Consider the following 19,650-nt stretch of genomic DNA (forward strand, 5'->3'; position numbering starts at 1 on the left):
GTATCTTTCCTATCCCGAAACTTCTGTCGTAATAGATACCATTAATATTAAAAATAATGATTATTAAAAGTGTGATATTTTATGTGCCATTATGGAAATGTTGCCTTTGGAAAACTCATAAAGCTTATTCCAATTTAATAGCATATTTTTAATATATAACATTTAATGCCAAATGAATTACCGGAAAATTTGTAGTTTTCTACTTTCTCACAGTATATACTCCCTTAGCTTTTTCTGTCAAAAAACTAAAATATATATGCAGAACGGGTCATCCTATTTGATATTTATGTAGAATTAGAAAATGAGCTAATCCTCAACTAATCTGCCGGAAATTTGAATTTTTTTGATTTTGATTGGCCACTAATCGCAAGATTCACTGGATTGACATTTTCAAAAACCAGCAATAAATTACACCTAATGTGCGACACATTCTGAGTTTATTACTATTTGCTAATTGAATCACGATCTTAAACAACTTTGACGGAAGCAGATCGCGATCTCCGGAAATAAGGCGATGCGCTCCACTCAATTCGAACCCACCCAAATTATACTAATCTGGTAGACTCTAACTCAACGGTTTTTTTTTTGATTTCGAACAACCGATATGAAAACGACCTTTACAATAAAATTAAAAAAAAAAGCCAAAATCTGGTCTCATCCGATTAGGGGTGCGCGCGGCTAAGAATCAGTGGGAAATCGGTGGCTGGACCGCCGAACAAGCCGGGCTGCCACAAACCAGTCATCATAGTTTAGCAGAAGCTCATCATTGCAAACTTGTCCGACCGAGAGATGAGAAGAGCGATAGAGAGGGAGAGAGAGAGAGAGAGAGAGAGAGAGAGAGAGAGAGAGAGAGAGAGAGAGAGAGAGAGAGAGACAGTGGAAGCCGGTAAACTTGTTAGGTGTTGAAAACGATCGTGGGGCGAAACAGGCTCGAGATAAAAAAAAATTAACCACATCCCTGTGAGATATCCAAAATCAGGCGAGCTAACGCGCCTCGCGGATCGTGTCATTTTTTGGGGCGGTATATAAAAAGCGAAAGTATTATCTCATCTTCATTCCGGTTCGATTCTTCGTTCTAGTGACAACGGATATCTGCGAGGAAGGATCATGCGCGTGTTTGTGGTAGGTGTTGGTTGGCAGGACGCTGGTTCGGTTGGATTAAAAATTCAAATGTGCTTGAGTGGTGTTTTTCAAGATAGTTCAACATAGTTCCTGGAAGAAAAAGTGTCAGCTTGTGGGAATTCAGTGATTAGCTAATAGGAATTCCTTATTTTTTGCAGTTTTTCATTGCCGGTTTGGCGATCGTATCCGCCGACATCGGTCTGAAGCTGCGTCAGGCAGCTGCGGCACGTGGTGGCGTTTCGAGTTACGACGTGGGCCAGGGTTCCGTTTCGGTTGACTACTCACCGGCCGCATTCGATCAGGTGGTGAATAGCGTCGGTGCTGGAGCATCCAGTGGAAGCTCTTCTTCGGGATTTAGCGGTGCAGTTTCGGGTGGTAGTGCTGCTGCTGCTGGTGGTGGTCAGTACGATGCTGGATTCGCAGCTGGTTTGGCTGCTGGTCGTGCAGCTGCTGCTAGTGGTGGAGCAGCCTCCTCTTCTCAAGCCAGCAGCGGTGCTTCGTCTTTCGGCGGAAGTGGCGCACGATTTGGCGGTGGCTTCGGAGGTGGTGCTGCTCAATCCGGCGCGGGAGGTGGTGCTAGCTTTGGTGGAGCCTCTGCTAGTGCAAGCGCTAAATCCAGTGCTAACATCCGGTACGTGACCCGACCGGAGATTGTGAAGAAGCACTTCTATTACCATACCGCTCCTGAAGCAGAAGCTGAAGCCGAGGCCGAAGCCCGTGTCGAAATTCAACCCCAGACTCACTACAAGGTACTGTTCATCAAGGCGCCAAGTGTTTCTGCTGGTGCTGCTGCTCGTGCTGCTGCCCGTACTCGTACCCAGGAGAAGACCATCGTTTACGTGCTGGTTGGCAAGCCAGAAGCCGGATCTGAATCTGCTGCCGATGCTGCCGTCGATACGTACAATAGTGCCAAACCAGAAGTCTACTTCATCAAGTATCAGGGCAAGGCAGCAGCCAAGGCCGGTGCTAGGTAAGTTCTTAACTGAATAAAAAAACGACCGTTTTATGTGATCGTCCCTTTTTTGATTTGCAGCGCTGGTGCAGGTGGTTTTGCAGGAGCTGGTGCCGATGCTGGTGCTGGTGGTAATTTCGGTGGCAGCTTTGGAGGTGCTGCCGGATCCGCTGACGCCTCGGCTGCTAGTGGTGCTTTTGGAGGAGCGAGCAGCGGTGGTTCCTTCGGCAGTACTGATGTGGGTAATTTCGGTGGCAATTTTGGCGGTGATGCTTCTTTCGGATCTGCTGACGCTTCGGCTGCCTCCGGTGCTTTCGGTGGAGATTCCTCGTTCGGTTCCGGTGCTACTTTCGACGCTGTACCGACTTTCCTCTCCGCGTCTGGTGCCTCTTCGTCTGCTTCCTCGTCCGGTTTTGCAAGCTCCACCCAGGGATCGATTTTCTAAGAATCGAAGACGACATGCGCGCGATGATCTGGAACTATGTGACGGACGCCGAGAGACACTTTGAGAACTCGTGGAAGAGAAAACGGTCAAATGTAAAATAAGTTTATTTTTCTTTAGGATGAAATTTCGCGTTCAATGCGAAAACCTACGAGAGAGAGATGAAAATCATGAATCAAATACGACTGCCATATAAGTATAAAAAGTGAGAAGCCAACTTTGTTCTATGTATAAGAGTTGTAAAATCGAAGAATAGAAAATAGATTTAAAATGGTTGTTTTTCTTGATCTAAATCAACAAACTTATTAACTCTCATATTTTATTCATTAGGAGAGCACATACAAACGAATTTCATTTTCTTGGTTTTGAAGGAGAAACTTTGCCGATTTGGAAGCAAATACTTTGAAACTACACTACTCTTTTTAATACATGTAACGCTTTGAACAATTTCACTATCGAAAATCATAGTTCTACGTTCCTCCGTCGAGAGTAACCCTTTTAACCCATTGAAAAACAATTTTTTCCCATACACTAGCATTATGTTGGTGTTAGTTACTGACGAGGTGCATCCGAAACACTAGTAGACCTGTGATTTAAAGGGGAAAAATCGAGCCCTAAAATTTAAAAAATCAGATTTCGGGTGATTTTTAAACACACGGATAGATATTTTCGGTTCGAAATGCACTTTAAAATAAGTTTGTGTTTCGATGCAAAATTTCACAGCGCTAGCAAGAAAAATCGCGGGTGGCTCACAACCGGGGACACACCCCTAGTTCACAAAGTCATACAAATTGTTGAACATCATGGGGAACGTACCGATTCGATCGAATATGTTCCAATTCTGATATCGTATAAGGGTATAGGTAATCCGCTCTAATTGCTGCTTTACAATTTGGTCCCCGTAGGTTACTAGCGTTGTCTGTGTGCACAGTGCGTCAAGGTCGAGATTGACTAATGATGAGATAGGATGGACCAAACTCATCCGTAACCAACGCATTGCATAGTTGCCCTGTAAGCTAAGAATCGATTGCGTAGGTTTGGATGTTTTTAAGCAATCGGTCCAGCCATGAGTGATAAATCGAAAAAATTCCTTTACTTTAATCGTATTACAAATTTGGTTGTTCATTTAATATATACTATTGAAATACTCAATATATTACATGCCGCAATTTAAAAAAATGCAGCGCCTTTACGAACCTCTCATCTCAAAACAAATATTTAAGTTATTGCAGTTTTTTGGGATAGGGGAACCCGGGACTATTCGGACCTACTTAAGCAAATCGCCCTTTTAGGTGGATAGATGTGAAAATATTTACCGGTCAAAGGTCCTAATTGTTAGTTTGAAATCTCAGCTACATTTTGGTGCCATAAAAGGTGCATTTTCACTACTCAATGGCAGCGCTAGGCGACAATTTACAAACCTCTACGTTTTTTCATCCTTCTGCAATGTGGGGGTAATTCGGACCTCCCTACGGGGCAATTCAGACCGTCATTTTTCTTTCATTTTTCTACAATGGAATTATGTTTACCAATGATATATAATATAATATGATATGTATAAGAGACACTCCTTAAGAAGTAAAAAATAAATAAATTGCTTTACAAAACCTTTATCTGGTAAGTCACAGCTGTCGATTGGCGGCCCATGTATTTTCTTTGCTGTGACGTGTGCAATGATGTGCGCAGCCGCAAGCCGCTGAACGGTGGTTGACGGAATAGGGGGTCCGAGTAGTCACGTACGCTCATTTCGCACAAAAGTGGTGAAGCGTCTCGAAAATATCAGTGTTTTCACCCAAACCAAAATCATTTCATTAAATAGAAGCTTCAAGCTTTCCAAAACACTTACTATTTATTTTTATCACTTTTATTTATTGCTTTAATTGCGGTTTTACCATTATAAGGATTTTTGTGTTAAGGATGGCAAAGAAATTGAACACGTTGTATCTCCTTTCTACAAAGAACAAAGAATCAAATTCAGCTCTCAAAATTAATGTTTTTGAATAGCGGTTCCACGAATATGTAAAATAGTCAGAAAGTCTTGCTATTTTCTGAGAAATCGAGGGGGTCCGAATTACCCCCACTGTCTTAATAGCCCCGGGTTCCCCTACTATATTAGTAGTTACTTGCTTACTCTGAAAGTTTATAACCTTAGTGCCCGTATTGTTTAAAAACAACGACGTTTCTAAATAGCTATAACTTTAAGTTGACGTAGGGGAATTGTGGGAAAAACCGACACTGTGGGTAAAACCGACACCCCACAACTTTTCCTAGAAATCAAATTTTTATTCATTTCATAATGATACAATATTATTAGTACGTTTATTTAGAGCATTTGAAGAAAAATTGGATTTACGTTAGTGCGCCGAATGTCATAAAAATTAACAAAACATTCGACAGCAGCGTTCATACTCGTCTGGAAGTAAAATTTCGTTGGTAGATTTTAAGGTTTTAACCGAACGAAAGCTTTTCAAATCACCCCATTTTTCAGTACCTATTATTATCGGCCTGTCCTATGATCAACTAGGTGCATTGAAGACGAGTTTGAAAAATTCAATATTTTTAATTGCTTTTATAAAAAAATGTGCGCTGTTGGGGTAAAACCGACACCCTATGGTTAGGGTAAAACCGACACCCTGTTAAGATGGTTGTGTATAGTTGCGATTCATTTCAAAATACTGGGGATCTTTGTGACACTTCAATTAGCCTATTAGAACACTATAGTATTAGCAGAAACACACAGAAATACTTTTATTGTGTTTATTTCTTGGAAGTCTCCTTAAAAATCAAAAATTGGAATTTTTGCTTATCTGATTCTAACGAAGCTTTTGCTATTTCTGCAAAAAGGTCATCAAACCGAATTTATAGTGTTCTCTTGGTTTGTCATAGACGAATTTTATCACAATGAGACAATGATATTATGTATACTCCAATAGATCGTTGATGATCAGAGTCTGAAAAATCAAATCTGAAAAAGATAGTTTTACTAAGAAGTGTGTGTGTCACTTACAAGTGAATGAATCCAATTAGCAGAACGTAGAACGCTTGAAAATCTTCTCTTATGAAATAAAATGACACTGGAGGTTGCAATGATGTGCGCAAGGATTATTTGGAAATACTCATATCAATAAATAATCCTATAGCATAAAATACTCTTATTTATAGTACTACGCTTTCGAACTTTCTTCCCCTCACTACATGATGAAGCAATAAAAAGCACATATTTGCATCATACATACTCACACTTTATTAATCAAGCATATATCTCATGTTTAATAAAGATAAAGATTTTAATAAAGTGGAGAGAAAATAAATTAAAGGGGGTGTCGATCTTACCCCTATGGGGTGTCGGTTTTACCCGCAGTGCTTACAAAAAGTCACTTTGTTTTCCAAGTTTTACAACCAATATTTTTTAATGAAATTAATTTTTTGAAGTGCTGAAAAAATTAAGTCTTGTTAAGAATTTTCTGAAGAAGAATTCTGCATAAAAATTATAATTTTATTGGTTTTGTGGCAACTTAGAAAAAGTGTTAAGCTTAAGGTGTCGGTTTTAACCATAATTCCCCTAAGTGTTGTTCTCAAAATAACAAAGCTAGTAGCAGAGACTATTACCTTTCATTTGAATACTAACATTTATCAGTATTTACCGCAGACCTCAAATTATTGATGGATATGAAACTTTGTGCGGATCTTGGACATATTTAAGGGGCTGTGTGGTACTTGGGACGAGCGATATATGCTCACAGGAATTGCCGGAATCTATAGAATATTCGATAATATAATGTAAATAGTCCGCTTAACGAGGCTAGGAGCTGAACGGTTGCAGTGGCTGTACATCAGGACAGCACATCAGATTATAATGAATGGCCGAAGTGGGAGCCTGTTGATAGACCATACGGGAGTTGTTTTAAGATGGATGGATCATTTTGAATTGTAATGTTATTAAACAGACAATCGCACAAAAAATAATGATTGTGGATGCAGGACAACCTTTGGATCTAGCCAAGCACCAGTATGGTGCGCTGACATTTGATGAATAATACATCACGAATGAATTGCGTGTCGTGTACAACGAATGACGGAAGAAAATGACATTTGCTTCAAGATGTACATGTACTGTTGTCTGCATTTTGCATTCCCTTATATGAGAAAAACAGTGCAAATGAGTCAGAAAACATGATAAAACACTCCTATACCCCCTTAATACTTATAAAAACCACAAGGCATTTGCAAACACTCACTCGTTTACGTCTACTGCTATTAATTAAGGCATGATTCATATGCTGCAAAACATTATTTGAGGCAGTACTGTGCGGTAACCCTGCCTCCGGGAGGATATCCAATTTCACCACTTTGTTCCTTATCCACGGCACAAACAATATTATTTCGTTACTTCCGGCTGTTCAGGCAAATGCGATCCACAGAAAATAACAGAGTCGATACTATGGGGAAACACAATTTTGATTTACTCTTATTATACCTGCATTCCACGATGTGGAACAGTTACTAAAACTGAAAATGGAGCTAACTATTAAGGATACTTTCAGCTACATTTTGTCCGTAATCGTATACGTGTAACGTTGAGAAGTTTTTGTCAAAGTAGAAAACTTCAGTACGGAGAGCAACATGTAACACTAAGTCGAATATGATAACGTTAAAACAAAAATTTCTGTTTACATTGAAGACGATGAAATCGAAGTACGTTCCCACAACAAAGACCGGTGCACCAAATCAAGCCACATTAGAAGATCTTATAAGTCCGTAGGACTCGAGTCATGTGGGACCCAAGTAACAATCGAAGTTTTATAGCACGCTACAAGAGCAAATTAAGTTTTATGAGTGGTTATAAAGCCACCGTAAAACCTTAATTGAATAATTAGGAAAACCCTCTAGCTCGCTTTTTAATCGCAGGCCAAAATAAGGAAGACAATTTTGTTGCCAGCAAGTTTGTCGAAGACTATAAATCAATCCAACTTTATTAGGAGTTATGGAACTTCTAACAACGAGTTAGTTTTGCCTGGGGCCTAAAAGGGGAAGGGTGGTTTATCAATACTCGATTTCGACGCACTATACATTTTTTGTCTTTTTAAAATGTTAGTGTTGGCGTCCTCTATGCGGCCACAGGTGGAACTAAAATTTTCTAACCAAAAACATGACTCGAATTTTCGATACAATAATTCTTCTACCGATACTGTTCAGCTAAACCTAACCAATATTTCACAAAAATGTGCGAATTGTTTCGTGCGAATCGAGTACTAATACATACATAACCATGCGCTGTTAGGCTCCATAGAAAACTGGCTCAGACAACACTGCGTTAAAAGTGTAATAATATCTTCTAACAACACCGGATTGACTTGTATTCTTTGACAATATTGTAGACAATTAAATTATCTTTCTTATTTTCGCTTTCATAATCTAATGCATACAATGCCACCTAGCGGTGAAATTGCAAGTTATTGAGTTTTCTCACTGCAAATTGCCTAAAAATCCCATACAAACTTCAGACACGTTGTTTCTTACTTGGAGCAAGCACTCTTGGTGGGACTAGGAATTGATTCAGGGATGGATTGATTGAGTTTTCACAAATTCGATATTTTTCTGGGCAATATACCGTGCACCACAACAAACAACCTGCCACGTACACTGCCAAAGCCGATGCATTTTGTATGTCGAAAATTACTCTATGCAATAACAACGATTGCGCCTAGCGCCTCCAAACGATCAACCAGCAACACCAATACATAACCAAACACCGATGAGGACGGATATAGAATAGCTCGTAAAACTAGAAACAAACAAGAACACGCGATGTAACAATACAGCTCATACTCAACCGACAAGAACTACAGGACAGGATCTTTGACAGAATCTACAAGTTATTAAGCTATAGCGTGTGGTATTTGTAACGCAGGTGCCACAAGCTATAATTAGTCTAGAATTATAAGTGGCTTGTACCGCAGGAAGCTTCTAACTAGACGTTTGGCAAAACGATACATGGACTTGTACGTAGTCTAAAAATGTCTGTCATCAGGCAAAAATGACGAGACAGCGCGATGCTACTTTCCAAACAACCAGAACTTCGCAAAAACGAAAATGAAACAACGGCCTACGACACAGAATGCGAGTAAAATCAATTTTATTGTTTGCTCCGTATACTCGTTTTTGCTTTGGGATTGAGAATGACATTAGTACATTCGATTCAGAACACAGTACTAGGTAAACGAAAATACGCTAGTAACGATATTTATTTGCCGTTCGATTCTGTGGATTTACGAGCTAGCGATAATAATGGAAGATAAAAGCATAGTAAGTGTGCATATTTCCCAGAAGCGAACGCCAAGCATAACTAACAACTAATTGATTCAGGATCTGCACTAGAACAAGGTCGAATAATTCCAAACCTGTGCTAAATAAGTTATGATTCAAGAAATCTACAGGATGACTACTTGAGCCAGACTACGGAATATTTCTTAAATTACTGGAAGTGTACAAATGTGTAATATTTAATTTTCGGTGTACGGTTCAGATACTAGAAGAAAGTGAGTTCTTCCATATCACTAGAGTTTCCGCTCAGTCACCATGAAACGTGTCTAGTATATATGAGTGTCATTTTTTTATTGGTCCAACTGAAGGCATGGACCTATGTTGCTAGAACCAAAAATAGGGGCTTCCGAACGTAACCGATTCATGATCGCGCGAACACCGGCGTTTGTAGTTTCACCTTTGAGACCGCGTTTGTAAATTTATAAGTTTATTAATTACGTTCACTTGGTCACCTGGGTGTTATCCTATTTGTAAAATCCCGGGCTCAGATATGCGTGGATGATCGCGAAATTCTCGAGCGTTTGCATGTTTGTCGCTTGTATAAAACTTTGCGTGCATGAATTCGATTTTATAATCGTGTGCTCATTTTGCATATTCTAGAATGATCGCGCACGGACCGTGAATCTTATATCTAATTTTTGATAAGTGATTCAGATGCTAGAAAAGAGTACGTTTACCCATATCACCAGATTTCCTGGTCATGTCGCCATGGAACGTCTTCTAGTGAATAGTCAATGCACGTCGACCCGCCAGTCGGCCACGACATTGCGCACGATAAAGGATCGTTAGTTAGGACTGGTGCAGAGTATGAAAAACACAAAACATAAAAAATGCTCATAAGCCTTCTCGATCTCCTCGATGCACCACTATCGAAGCGTAATGCAATAACCACCTTAAAGCAAAATGCAATATTACTCTCTAAAGAGGAAAATTGGTCTAAAACCGTCTTTATGCATGAAGGGCACAAAACCTAACTATAATTAGTCCAGGTGTTTGCGTTTCGACTTCGTCTCTTCAGAACCACGGCACTTGACCAAAGCACCGGGCTGACGCCAAGTCCAAAATTGGAAATACTACTTGTGAACACACTAAACAACTTCTAACTTACGATGTCCCGTAAGTCACTTTTGGACTAGCGTCAGCCCGGTGCATTGGTCAAGTGCCGTTATTCTGAAGAGACGCCTCTGATGTAAAGTGCTCAAACTGAAAGTTATATTGCTTTGCGATTTTGTAGGCAAGGAAACAAGGGATCTTTTGTGTAACGTTAAAATTTATTCATGCATTCATTGCACACGAAAAAAAAATCGGTCGCGCAGAGCCCCACATACGAGCGTTCCAAAAGTAGACGTCCAACCATTTCCACGTCTAGGAGCACCGCGACGAACACCGGAACAAACAGGACACAGGAAATTTTATAAAATTTGGAAAGCTTAGACTTGGTGTTACTCGATGAACCAAAGAAAAAATAGAAAAAAGTTTGAGTTTAGGAAAATGGCTTCATGAAACCCTCATGAAAATCTCATATTAAATGTAATCACTCTAATTGTAATCAACATCAGATAATGCCAACCATTTACAATTTTTCCTTCTTTTCAACATGAGCTGTTCTTTAATTTTATATAGAGTAATGAGCCCGTTTTTCACCATGTTTTTATTACCACTCTAGGCATGTGAAGCCGTCGCTTAGAGCAACGTCTGCCATCTCTGTTCAACAGATCTGGTTTGGTAGGGTGACAATTTAGACACTCGTTTCGAATTTGAATTTTGATTGTAGGCCGAGTAATTAATGACTGGTAATGCATCTAAACAAACTGTAACTATGCCAATTGTTGCAGGTTTAGAAAAATGTTGCAAAATTGCACTACAAAGCATAGCAATCTTACCAGAAACCATGGTATGATGATGCATCGGACTAACTCAACGAATAACTCGCAGTCAGCGATTATTATTGAGAGCTATATCATTCAATACATGCTCAAAGAACCTTGCACGCGATTAGGCCATCAAATTAGAAAAAAAATTTGATGATCATATCATTAGAAACCCGTTCACCATCTACAGCAATCGATGGAGACGAACTGATGTCACGAGAGTAGACCAGCAGCATGTTGCATTTTCCTGCAGCTCGATAATTTATGCAAAAATGCGATGGTGATGTTTCGCTTGCTTTTTATTTTGTTGTTTTTCCAAAAAACGCTTCCACAAATTGTCCTTTTCGACTCGTGTGGGTTGTTAGTTGGACTAGTTTAATTATTGGTCGAGTTTACGAAATGAAGAGTGATTGTTTTAAATGCAAGTAATAAGACGATTCACAAGTTAGGTCAAGAAAAAAATGCCAAAAATCGCTGAAGTCTCTGGATAAATGGCAGTACTAGCTCGTTGACTCTATACTCTTTTATTCGGTCAGATTTTTGTTTGCAGATTTCGCTATGAATTAATAGACCAAGAAAGGATCAACATGAAGAAGTGTTGATAATCTACATATCTGATAGATACAATCGCAAATTTTCAAAATTTATCTAACCGCCCAAACTACAAAAAAAAAATCACCCCCACACTGGCCGTGTTTTATTGCCGCTTTTCGGACAGGCTTAAACCAGTTCTGGTCGTCGGAGATCTCGAGCGGAACAGTAACAGGCAGAACAACTCCGCTGCGCCGAAGATGATACCGGGCGGGGAAAAAGAAGGAAAACTTTATACGAACTCGATATCGAGAAAGCTCAGGATTTACCATTCGTATAAAAGCGAATGTGGCTATTCCCTGTGCTCCAGTGAGGATCGATCCTCAATTCTAGCAGCAAGTAGTGTAGTGCAAGTTAGAGATGCGAGCTTTTGTGGTGAGTTTTTTTTTCTAAGGATAGATATAATTTCGTCTAACGACAAAAGGTCAGCGGCGCAGATTATACTAAAATCGAGAGTAAATTAATGCGAGGATATGCAAATCCTGCTGATCAGAAAATCGGCTTCGTGGCCTGAAGATCTGTACCAAACGATCGATCTCAATACTAATTGGGTAATCTCTTTTTCAAGGTATTAACCTGCTGCCTTGCGGCAGTATCCGCTCAGTTTTTCTCCCCGGGAGATGACACAGTTCAACTGGTCCCCCTATCCTTTTCCCAGGGTGTAACCGGTGGCGGCGCAGGAGGATCATCCGGATTTGGATCGGTAGGCTATGTGATCATTGTTTAGAAGAGAAAAGCTTCAACGACCTTTTTTTTCAAAATTAGGGTGGAGCTGGTAGCTTTTCAGAATCATCCAGTCGCTCCGCAGGATTCAGTGGTCGCAGCGATGGTGGAAGTGTAGGTTTCGGTGGAGGTTCTAGTTTCGGTGGAGGAGCTGGATTCAGCGGACGTAGTGCTGGCGGAGGTTCCGGGTTCGGTGGCAGCTCAGGATCTAGTGCTAGCAGCTCCGGATTTGGAGGAGGCTCCGGTTTCGGAGGAGGCTCTCGATTCGGAGGAGGTGCCAGCAGCTCATCGTCAGCTGCTGCTCAAGTCCGTTATTTAGTGAAACCTGAGGTAACTAACCAGATCTGTCAGATTCCGCAGAACTTTTTCCTAACACTCTCTTACAACCAGCTCGTCAAAAAACACTTCTACTACCACGTCGCTCCGGAGGCTGAAGCCGCTGCGGACGCTGAAGCCCGAGTCGTGATTCAACCCCAAACGCACTACAAGGTGCTGTTCATCAAGGCACCAAGCGCTCAAGCCGAGGCTGCTGCTCGTGCCGCTGCCCGTACTCGTACCCAGGAGAAGACCATTGTCTATGTGCTCGTTAAAAATCCGGAAGCGGCTGCTGGATCTCAGGCCGATGCTGCTGTCGATACCTATGCCAGTGCCAAGCCGGAGGTCTACTTCATCAAGTACAAGGGCAAGGGTGCTGGCGGTCATGGTGGTGCTGGAGTTGGTGGAGGAAGTGCTGGCGGATTCGGCGGAGGAAGCTCCGGTGGATTCGGCGGAGGAAGTGTTGGCAATGTTGCTAGGTTCGGAGGAGCTGGTGGCAGCAGTGGTGGTGCTAGCAGTTTTGGTAGTGCAGGAAGTTCTGGATTCAGCGGTGGTTCAGGCTCAAGCGGTGCTAGGTTTGGTGGCAGCAGTGGTAATTTTGGTAGTAGCAACTTCGGTGGTTCGAGCGGTTCTGGATTCGGCGGTGGCTCCGGATCGTCAAGTGGATCAAGTTCGTTTAGCCGTGGTGGTGGTGGCGTAACCAGTTTCGGTACCTCCCCAACTTTTATTTCGAACAGCAACAGTGCGGCATCTTCATTTTCTAGTGCCAGTGATTTCTAGGACGTGTTGAAGATGCACCAGAATAATCAACTGCCGAATTCGTTTTCCGGATGGATCGTCGTAAACGTGATAATTAAGAATTAATGCAACGATTTATGATATGCTCGATTCAACATGTTAGATTTTGACGCCACGTTTAAGTTAAGGTACAGAATGAGATAGAATAGAATTATTTTTATGCAGGATTAGCTAAGCGAAGAAGACCCACATCAGAAGCCAACTTTGTACAATCGATATGTAACATTTAATTTACGAAACATAAATATATGTAAGAAAACAAAAACTTTCCCTATAATTCTTCACACTCATAAAAGTAGTGGACGTCCTTTTGAAAATGGACCCTTCGTCAATTATCCTGCAATACTCAAATACTACTCACCCAAATGCATCAGAGCACGTTTCAGAGACGTTATCGCTTCGCTGTTGCTCACCGTTTCCACCGTCGTACAGATCGAGTGTAGTTTCTTGATCATTGATTGTGTTGAATAGGACATGGCCACCGTTGGAAGCTTTGAGATGAACTCGTACGCGGCGGATGTATCTGCGGGGGGAACAACGAACATAGTTAATTTTAATATTCTCTACAAATCCAGATAATTTAATTTGTTTTTTTTTTCTTATACAGTGAACTAGAATGTTCTGTTTGGACAAAAGGTCATTCAACACGAACCCGTTTTTTTATTTCAAATATACGGAAGTTTAAAGAAAAGTAGTCTTGACAAAAAATAAGAAATGCGCGAACGTTTTAGCGTATTTTAATTCTAATGAATCATTCGCAAATTCCAAATCAAAAACTGAACGACGGCTCCAGCACTCATCAAATAAAAACAGGTACAACACGCCTCAACAAATCCGCCATATTGTGGAGTGTTGCGATTTTCAAACGCTGTGTTCCTCACCAAGAAGAAGAAAATTTGCTGATTCCGAAAAAAACAGAATAGAAACCAGTTTTCAAACAGTGGCTCGCGATGATTCAGTAGCTAGTGATTTGTGAACAAACAATTGTTTTGATCTGTCGAATCTTCTGAATTGTCACATTGACGTAAGCTTTTTTATCATGTTTGTATTTGATATAGTCATAAACGGGGACAGTGACATACGATGATTCACAGTTCTAAATCTATAATCTCAATTAAAAATGAACTAAATTCTGTTTGAGAATTACTTTATTTTTTCCAAGAAGAATTTCGATTAATTTTGTACTGCTGTCTATTCACTTTACTTATGCAAAAGGCAAAAAATATGATATGAGCCGGCCTAGTAGATCTTTTAGTCAGCCAAATCAGTTAAAAATATATTGAACTATATTCTAGCAAATTAATACAAATTTGATCCCGAAAAAAATTAACCTACTTGTCAAGTAATTAATAATAATCAATAACTCACCCTCATAGTCCTGATACGCGTCGAAGTTCCACTCGCCCTTGTTCACCTCGAAGAAGCTGTGGGTGCTATACTTTTCCTCGAACCGCCCGCAGGCCCATTCGTACGGTGAGCGGCACGTGTTTGCCTCCGGTTTGGCCCACGAGAGAAGCTGAAACGAGAGCGAGATGAAACGAGAGCGAGAATGAGAAATCGTGTCTCGGTGAAAAATATGTGTGTGAATGCGGTCTGTAAGCGATAGTGGCGCCGCGCTTGAGAAATAGGTGGAAACAGTTTAGACAGGAACCCAAACATTTATGCTATATTAAATACGGAGAGAAGTCAATATGGAATATCGAAACAAATACTTGGGTTGTTTGCTAATGGTTAGCGTTACCCTAATAAAAAAATTGTACGCGAACTTTAACCCATATAATCCAACGATTCCACATATTGTTTGGATTATAACCTGAACAGGTCGTTAGGCTCTTCGATCATAAGATGTTTATTAGGGCAGCACCATTTTAGAATATATGATTATTTGACAATCAGTCCCCAAATATTGATCGTAAGCTAATGGTGACCTCAACTATCTTTGTTAAGGGAGGATTATCCCATAAACGGCCCAAATCATACTGAATCTCTGCGCTAGGTTCAAAAAAAGTTTCCATGTTCCATGTTTTGAAGACTTTATTGAACATTTGCAATATTTTTTTTTCTTTAAAATATTTATTTTCATTTGTAAGTTAATAAAAGATCTTTAATGCGAATCTAAAAAAAATACCTTTTTTTTATCTATTTTTGACCAAGAAAACAAAAAAAAAGATTTTTTATGTTCTTCAGTCAAAAATCGCAATAAAATGTTTTTTGAATTTTTTTTAAGACCTTGAAATTAGCTTTAATTTGATAACAATATCATGAAAATCGATCAAGCCTTTCTCTTGCAATCTGGGACGCCAACTGGAAAAGAAGCATGTCGACTTTGCGGGTTATTTTTTTAAATTTTGTTTTGGCTTTGTGCGTTAATATGTCCCAAATACATGAAAAGATTTTAACGACAAAATAATATATTTAAGTCTTCAAAATTAAAAATTAAAGGGTTGTGTACAGGACACGACCACGGTGACATTAAAAATATAGCTTTTTTATCTATCACACATATCGACACACGTTCTTGTTCACTCGCCTGTTTTCATATGTTACAATTTGCTATATACCCTCCCCATTAAAACATAATTTATTGAAGGTCTTTTAACGGTAATCTATTAATTAATCAAGTATCTCACTAGGTGATTGGCATTATTTGGCTGATCCATCTAGTAAATAGGCTGGTCTGTCCAGAAAATATATTCAAAAGAAAAGTTCCATATTGAGAACTGTTATGAGGAAACCCACGCCCGCCAACGGAAATATACAGATTCTCCATAAAATATGAAATTTCATTTTCCATTTAAATTTTCAATAATGTACTAATGAACTTAAGTAAACAATCTTAAGTGTAAGTATTTCTTGATCGATTAGTGGTGGAAAAATGAAATTATTTGATAAATTACATTGTTATGCAACGTTCGCACTACCAGTTAAAACGGGTTTTTATGCTATCTTGGTGACATTTTTCTTGTTGCTAATTATTAAAACGTGTTATAACTCTGTAGTGTAAACATTGTATTATTAAACCAATTCTGCAGCGTTTTATGTTATATAGGTGTTTTATGTGGTAATAGGACTGACATAACTATATCTTCAGTACAGCGGTTTGTTTCATAATTTAAAACAGATTTATTTTAAAATTTAAATTAGTATACCCAACCGTATTTGTTGTATACCTTAAAACGCAATTAGAACTGTGTTTTAAATACATAGGGTAGGACAGATATTCTGACTGGTTAAACTGGGAAAACAATTTTAAGTCCAGTAACGCTTAAGACATGGCTTGAATTTGAATCGAAAAAGAACACCCACTTCAACTGCTGCTGGGACGGTAAGTTCTGTTTTAAAATTTTCCGTTGTGTGCAGTACGAAACAAAAGTGTTTGAAATTAGAAAACAAAAAGTTCTGCTGGGAATGTGATTGTTTCCGATGCAATTACACTCAGATTTTTCACGCAGGGGATACAGGCCGTGTAAATGAAAACCGCGTAAATTTAAAAAAAACGCGTTAATGAAAACCGCGTAAATTTCAAAATCCGCGTAAAAAACCTGAGTGTACTCTCCTATATAAAATACTACGCTGCTGAACAGTGAAATAACTACAGAAGCACGTTGTCAGATGCCTTACTGATAAAAAACATTTAACCGAAATATGAAACATGAAAACCAATTGGCTCTTTACCCTACGCAGCTACAAAGCGCCGTAAACATGGATTAACAAGTTACAACGCACACGCATGCATAAAAATAAATATATTTTTTTCAAACGCAACACTCTTAAGCAGCACACACCGTATTGAATTAAATCCAAACCACCCCGCCCACCCACTTTGCAAATCATTCTGTGACACCATGCTGGTACCCGACAAATCCGCACACGGCCACCGCTGCCGAAAATGCATAGCGTCTACCGCTTATTGTAGTGCCCAGACGCTGCAGCCATGATCTTACCCGTTCGACATAAGAACAAAAACTGATTCAAACGGGTACGCGTCACCTCTATTTATAAACTAACTGTATATGGTTTAGTCACTTAGGTGCGAGTGTGTGCAAATGCCAATGTTACCGAAAATCGATAGCGCTTATTGCATCGCCCGGAGACGACGTTGCTCGTGTGGGATAAGAGCAACAACTGATTTAAACGGACATGCGTTGCTTTTATTTATGACTTTTCGTGTTTCATTGAGCAACTAAGCTGCCCTCTTTTGACGGCTGTGTCTGAGAAATCTGCCTCACGAATGGTATTTTTCCCGTTTTTTGTGAACTTTTTAATTTTACCAATTTCTAAAAGTCTACTTTTATTGGGGAGATATTAAATTATTACCAATATTTAAGTTAGGTGTTTCTGAATCGGTTGGTGTATGAATGATTAAAATCCATCTAGTAATATCGGAGTTATAAGCGTGCAAACCTTACATAGTTTCGTTACATGGGAGATAGTTTAGATTTTAGAATGACACCTAGCCCCAGATAGTGGAGTAAGACATTTTTAATGTCAAAAAAGTTTAAGGATTTCTTCAAACTACGCGCAAATATTCAGTATTATTTTGAGCATTTATGTGATAAACTCCCCTTAACCATTGTATGTACAACAAAAATCACCATTAGCAGGCCGACGAGGGTATCCACAAATTGAAATTCTCATAACTATGGCTTTCTTTAACCGATTTGGACACTTTTAGATGATTTAGATTTAGAAACTCGTCCACTTTTTGATTCCGTAAAATCGAACCGGATGAATAGATCTGGTTTTTTGGTAATCCAGATTATCCGGAGTAATGTTCCAGTACTAGGGTATGATTTGTAAATTTTAATAATATCCTAGTAATATGAGCATGATAACTCTTCAAATTGCTTCGGAACTCTTATTTATTGTCATATGCTCTATATGACAATTTAACCTCAGAATGGCTACTCGGAATGTCTGTTCCGGTGTCAAGTCACCAAATGGTTCCAAAATTCCAAGAATTCTTAAACCCATGTTGCCAGAATTCCATTGAAATTCACAAATAGTATCACTGCACTGTAACATGCTTCCGAAATTCTGGATTCCCGGGAATCGAATGAATTAATCCGATTCAGTTTAACCAAGAATAAAAGTGGAAAACACCCAAAAAAGTCGAAATCGGTTGAAAATTGCCTTATATATTGATATTTCAGTTTTGTGGGTAGCCGGGTACCCTCGTCGGCCTGTTACGTTGTAAAAAAATTCTGGAGCCCCTCCTCACTCCCCCTTACTATATCAACAATATTATCAACCCAAAAGCTCGACTTAGTGAAGTTCTAAGATGTCATAAAGTTTCAATTTCCAGCTGTAGATAATATATTCGAATTTCATTAAATAAAACCTAAAAAGGTACCCCGGCGGACACATAACGGTTAAGGGTAAATTTATTGAAAAATAATTTTTGGCATGAAAAGTCTCTGCGGAATCCATGACGCCCAGTCCGATATGATCTAAAACACGTCAAGTAATACACATATAGCTTCTTTCGTATTTATATACGCTACTTCCAGGAATCAATTTTAGCGCATTTTATTCTTCGTGAATCGTTTGGTACGGATCAAGTTCCTACCGAATAAATCCATGTGTGTTTAGGCTTGCGGGCGGCATTTCGTAGCCTTTCCAGTTCATTGTATTATTTTTTGCTCAAAAGAAAGAAAAATATGTACATAACATTTAAAAAAAAGCTTCGATAAGACCCCCGACATTGAATATTCTTCCATTTTGAACAATAAGTTGAATCGCTTTATCGTTTGCAGTTGTAGGTTAACTCGTGTGTAGAAAAAAACAGCGACATGCAGTTCGGAATTTTCCTAAAATAAAAAGTAAATATTTTTGAAAATGTATTTCAACGTGTTTTACTCTTCTCCTAATGGAGAGTGAATTCCAGCGTGACTTGCAAACTGAAAGTGTGGCTCCTACACAAAGAAGAAAATAAGTAATTTGGTTTTATTCCATGTTCCAGGTTGATAGAGCGACAAACAAGATTCATTTTTAATCGAATTTTTATTTTCGGTTGCTTGAAATTACTAACAAGACTAACTTTTTGCTTTATAATAGTGTAGCAGTTACAACAAACATTTCATTTGAAACAATAAAAATGTAAGTTGTTCGTTGCTTTGAGAACCAAAATCATGGCAAAAACAAAAGAGCTTGAGTTATATTGAGTTAAACAAATTTAGGGAACATTTTTTAATTAACGGTTTTCACTTGTTTATACTATACTTGGCTTGATGGTAGCAGAATGAGGGAGAATGATCACGTGATCGTTTCTAGGCGAGGATTTGTGAAGAATTTTTGCCGGCATCGATGCTAAAACACGAGGATGAGTTATGCTCTATCACTGACCATGCGGTAGACTTGGGTGGAACGCCCAACTCTTACCATCAGAAGGCAAAAGATTCATCACATTTTCTTTCGATCATCTGCCTGGTCCTGTCTTTCAGTTCAGTTTATAACTTATTCGCTCAAGAGCCGAAAATAGCGAACAAAATCGATACGTAAATTTTGAAATT

At 39.3% G+C, this 19,650-nt stretch overlaps 2 protein-coding genes across 11 annotated transcripts in view; one reads left to right on the forward strand and one right to left on the reverse strand.

Annotated features, from left to right (window-relative positions):
* Nucleotides 1-19,650, reverse strand: part of LOC131690055 (protein gone early) — a 173,000-nt gene that overhangs the window by 55,585 nt on the left and 97,765 nt on the right. For all 10 annotated transcript variants that reach the window (XM_058975590.1, XM_058975598.1, XM_058975563.1 and 7 more), the window contains 2 exons: nt 14,507-14,654; nt 13,500-13,661 (listed from right to left, as the gene is read on the reverse strand). In XM_058975590.1, coding sequence (XP_058831573.1) covers nt 13,500-13,661; nt 14,507-14,654 — 310 coding nt within the window. The remainder of the gene's footprint in view (nt 1-13,499; nt 13,662-14,506; nt 14,655-19,650) is intronic.
* On the forward strand, nt 11,610-13,183 carry LOC131690097 (keratin, type I cytoskeletal 10-like). Its single transcript, XM_058975635.1, has 4 exons — nt 11,610-11,677; nt 11,871-12,005; nt 12,068-12,355; nt 12,416-13,183. Exons 1-4 carry the CDS (start codon nt 11,663-11,665, stop codon nt 13,118-13,120), a joined length of 1,143 nt encoding a protein of 380 aa, XP_058831618.1. The 5' UTR covers nt 11,610-11,662; the 3' UTR covers nt 13,121-13,183.

The sequence above is a fragment of the Topomyia yanbarensis genome, chromosome 1 (assembly GCF_030247195.1).
Source record: "Topomyia yanbarensis strain Yona2022 chromosome 1, ASM3024719v1, whole genome shotgun sequence".
Lineage (NCBI taxonomy): Eukaryota > Metazoa > Arthropoda > Insecta > Diptera > Culicidae > Topomyia > Topomyia yanbarensis.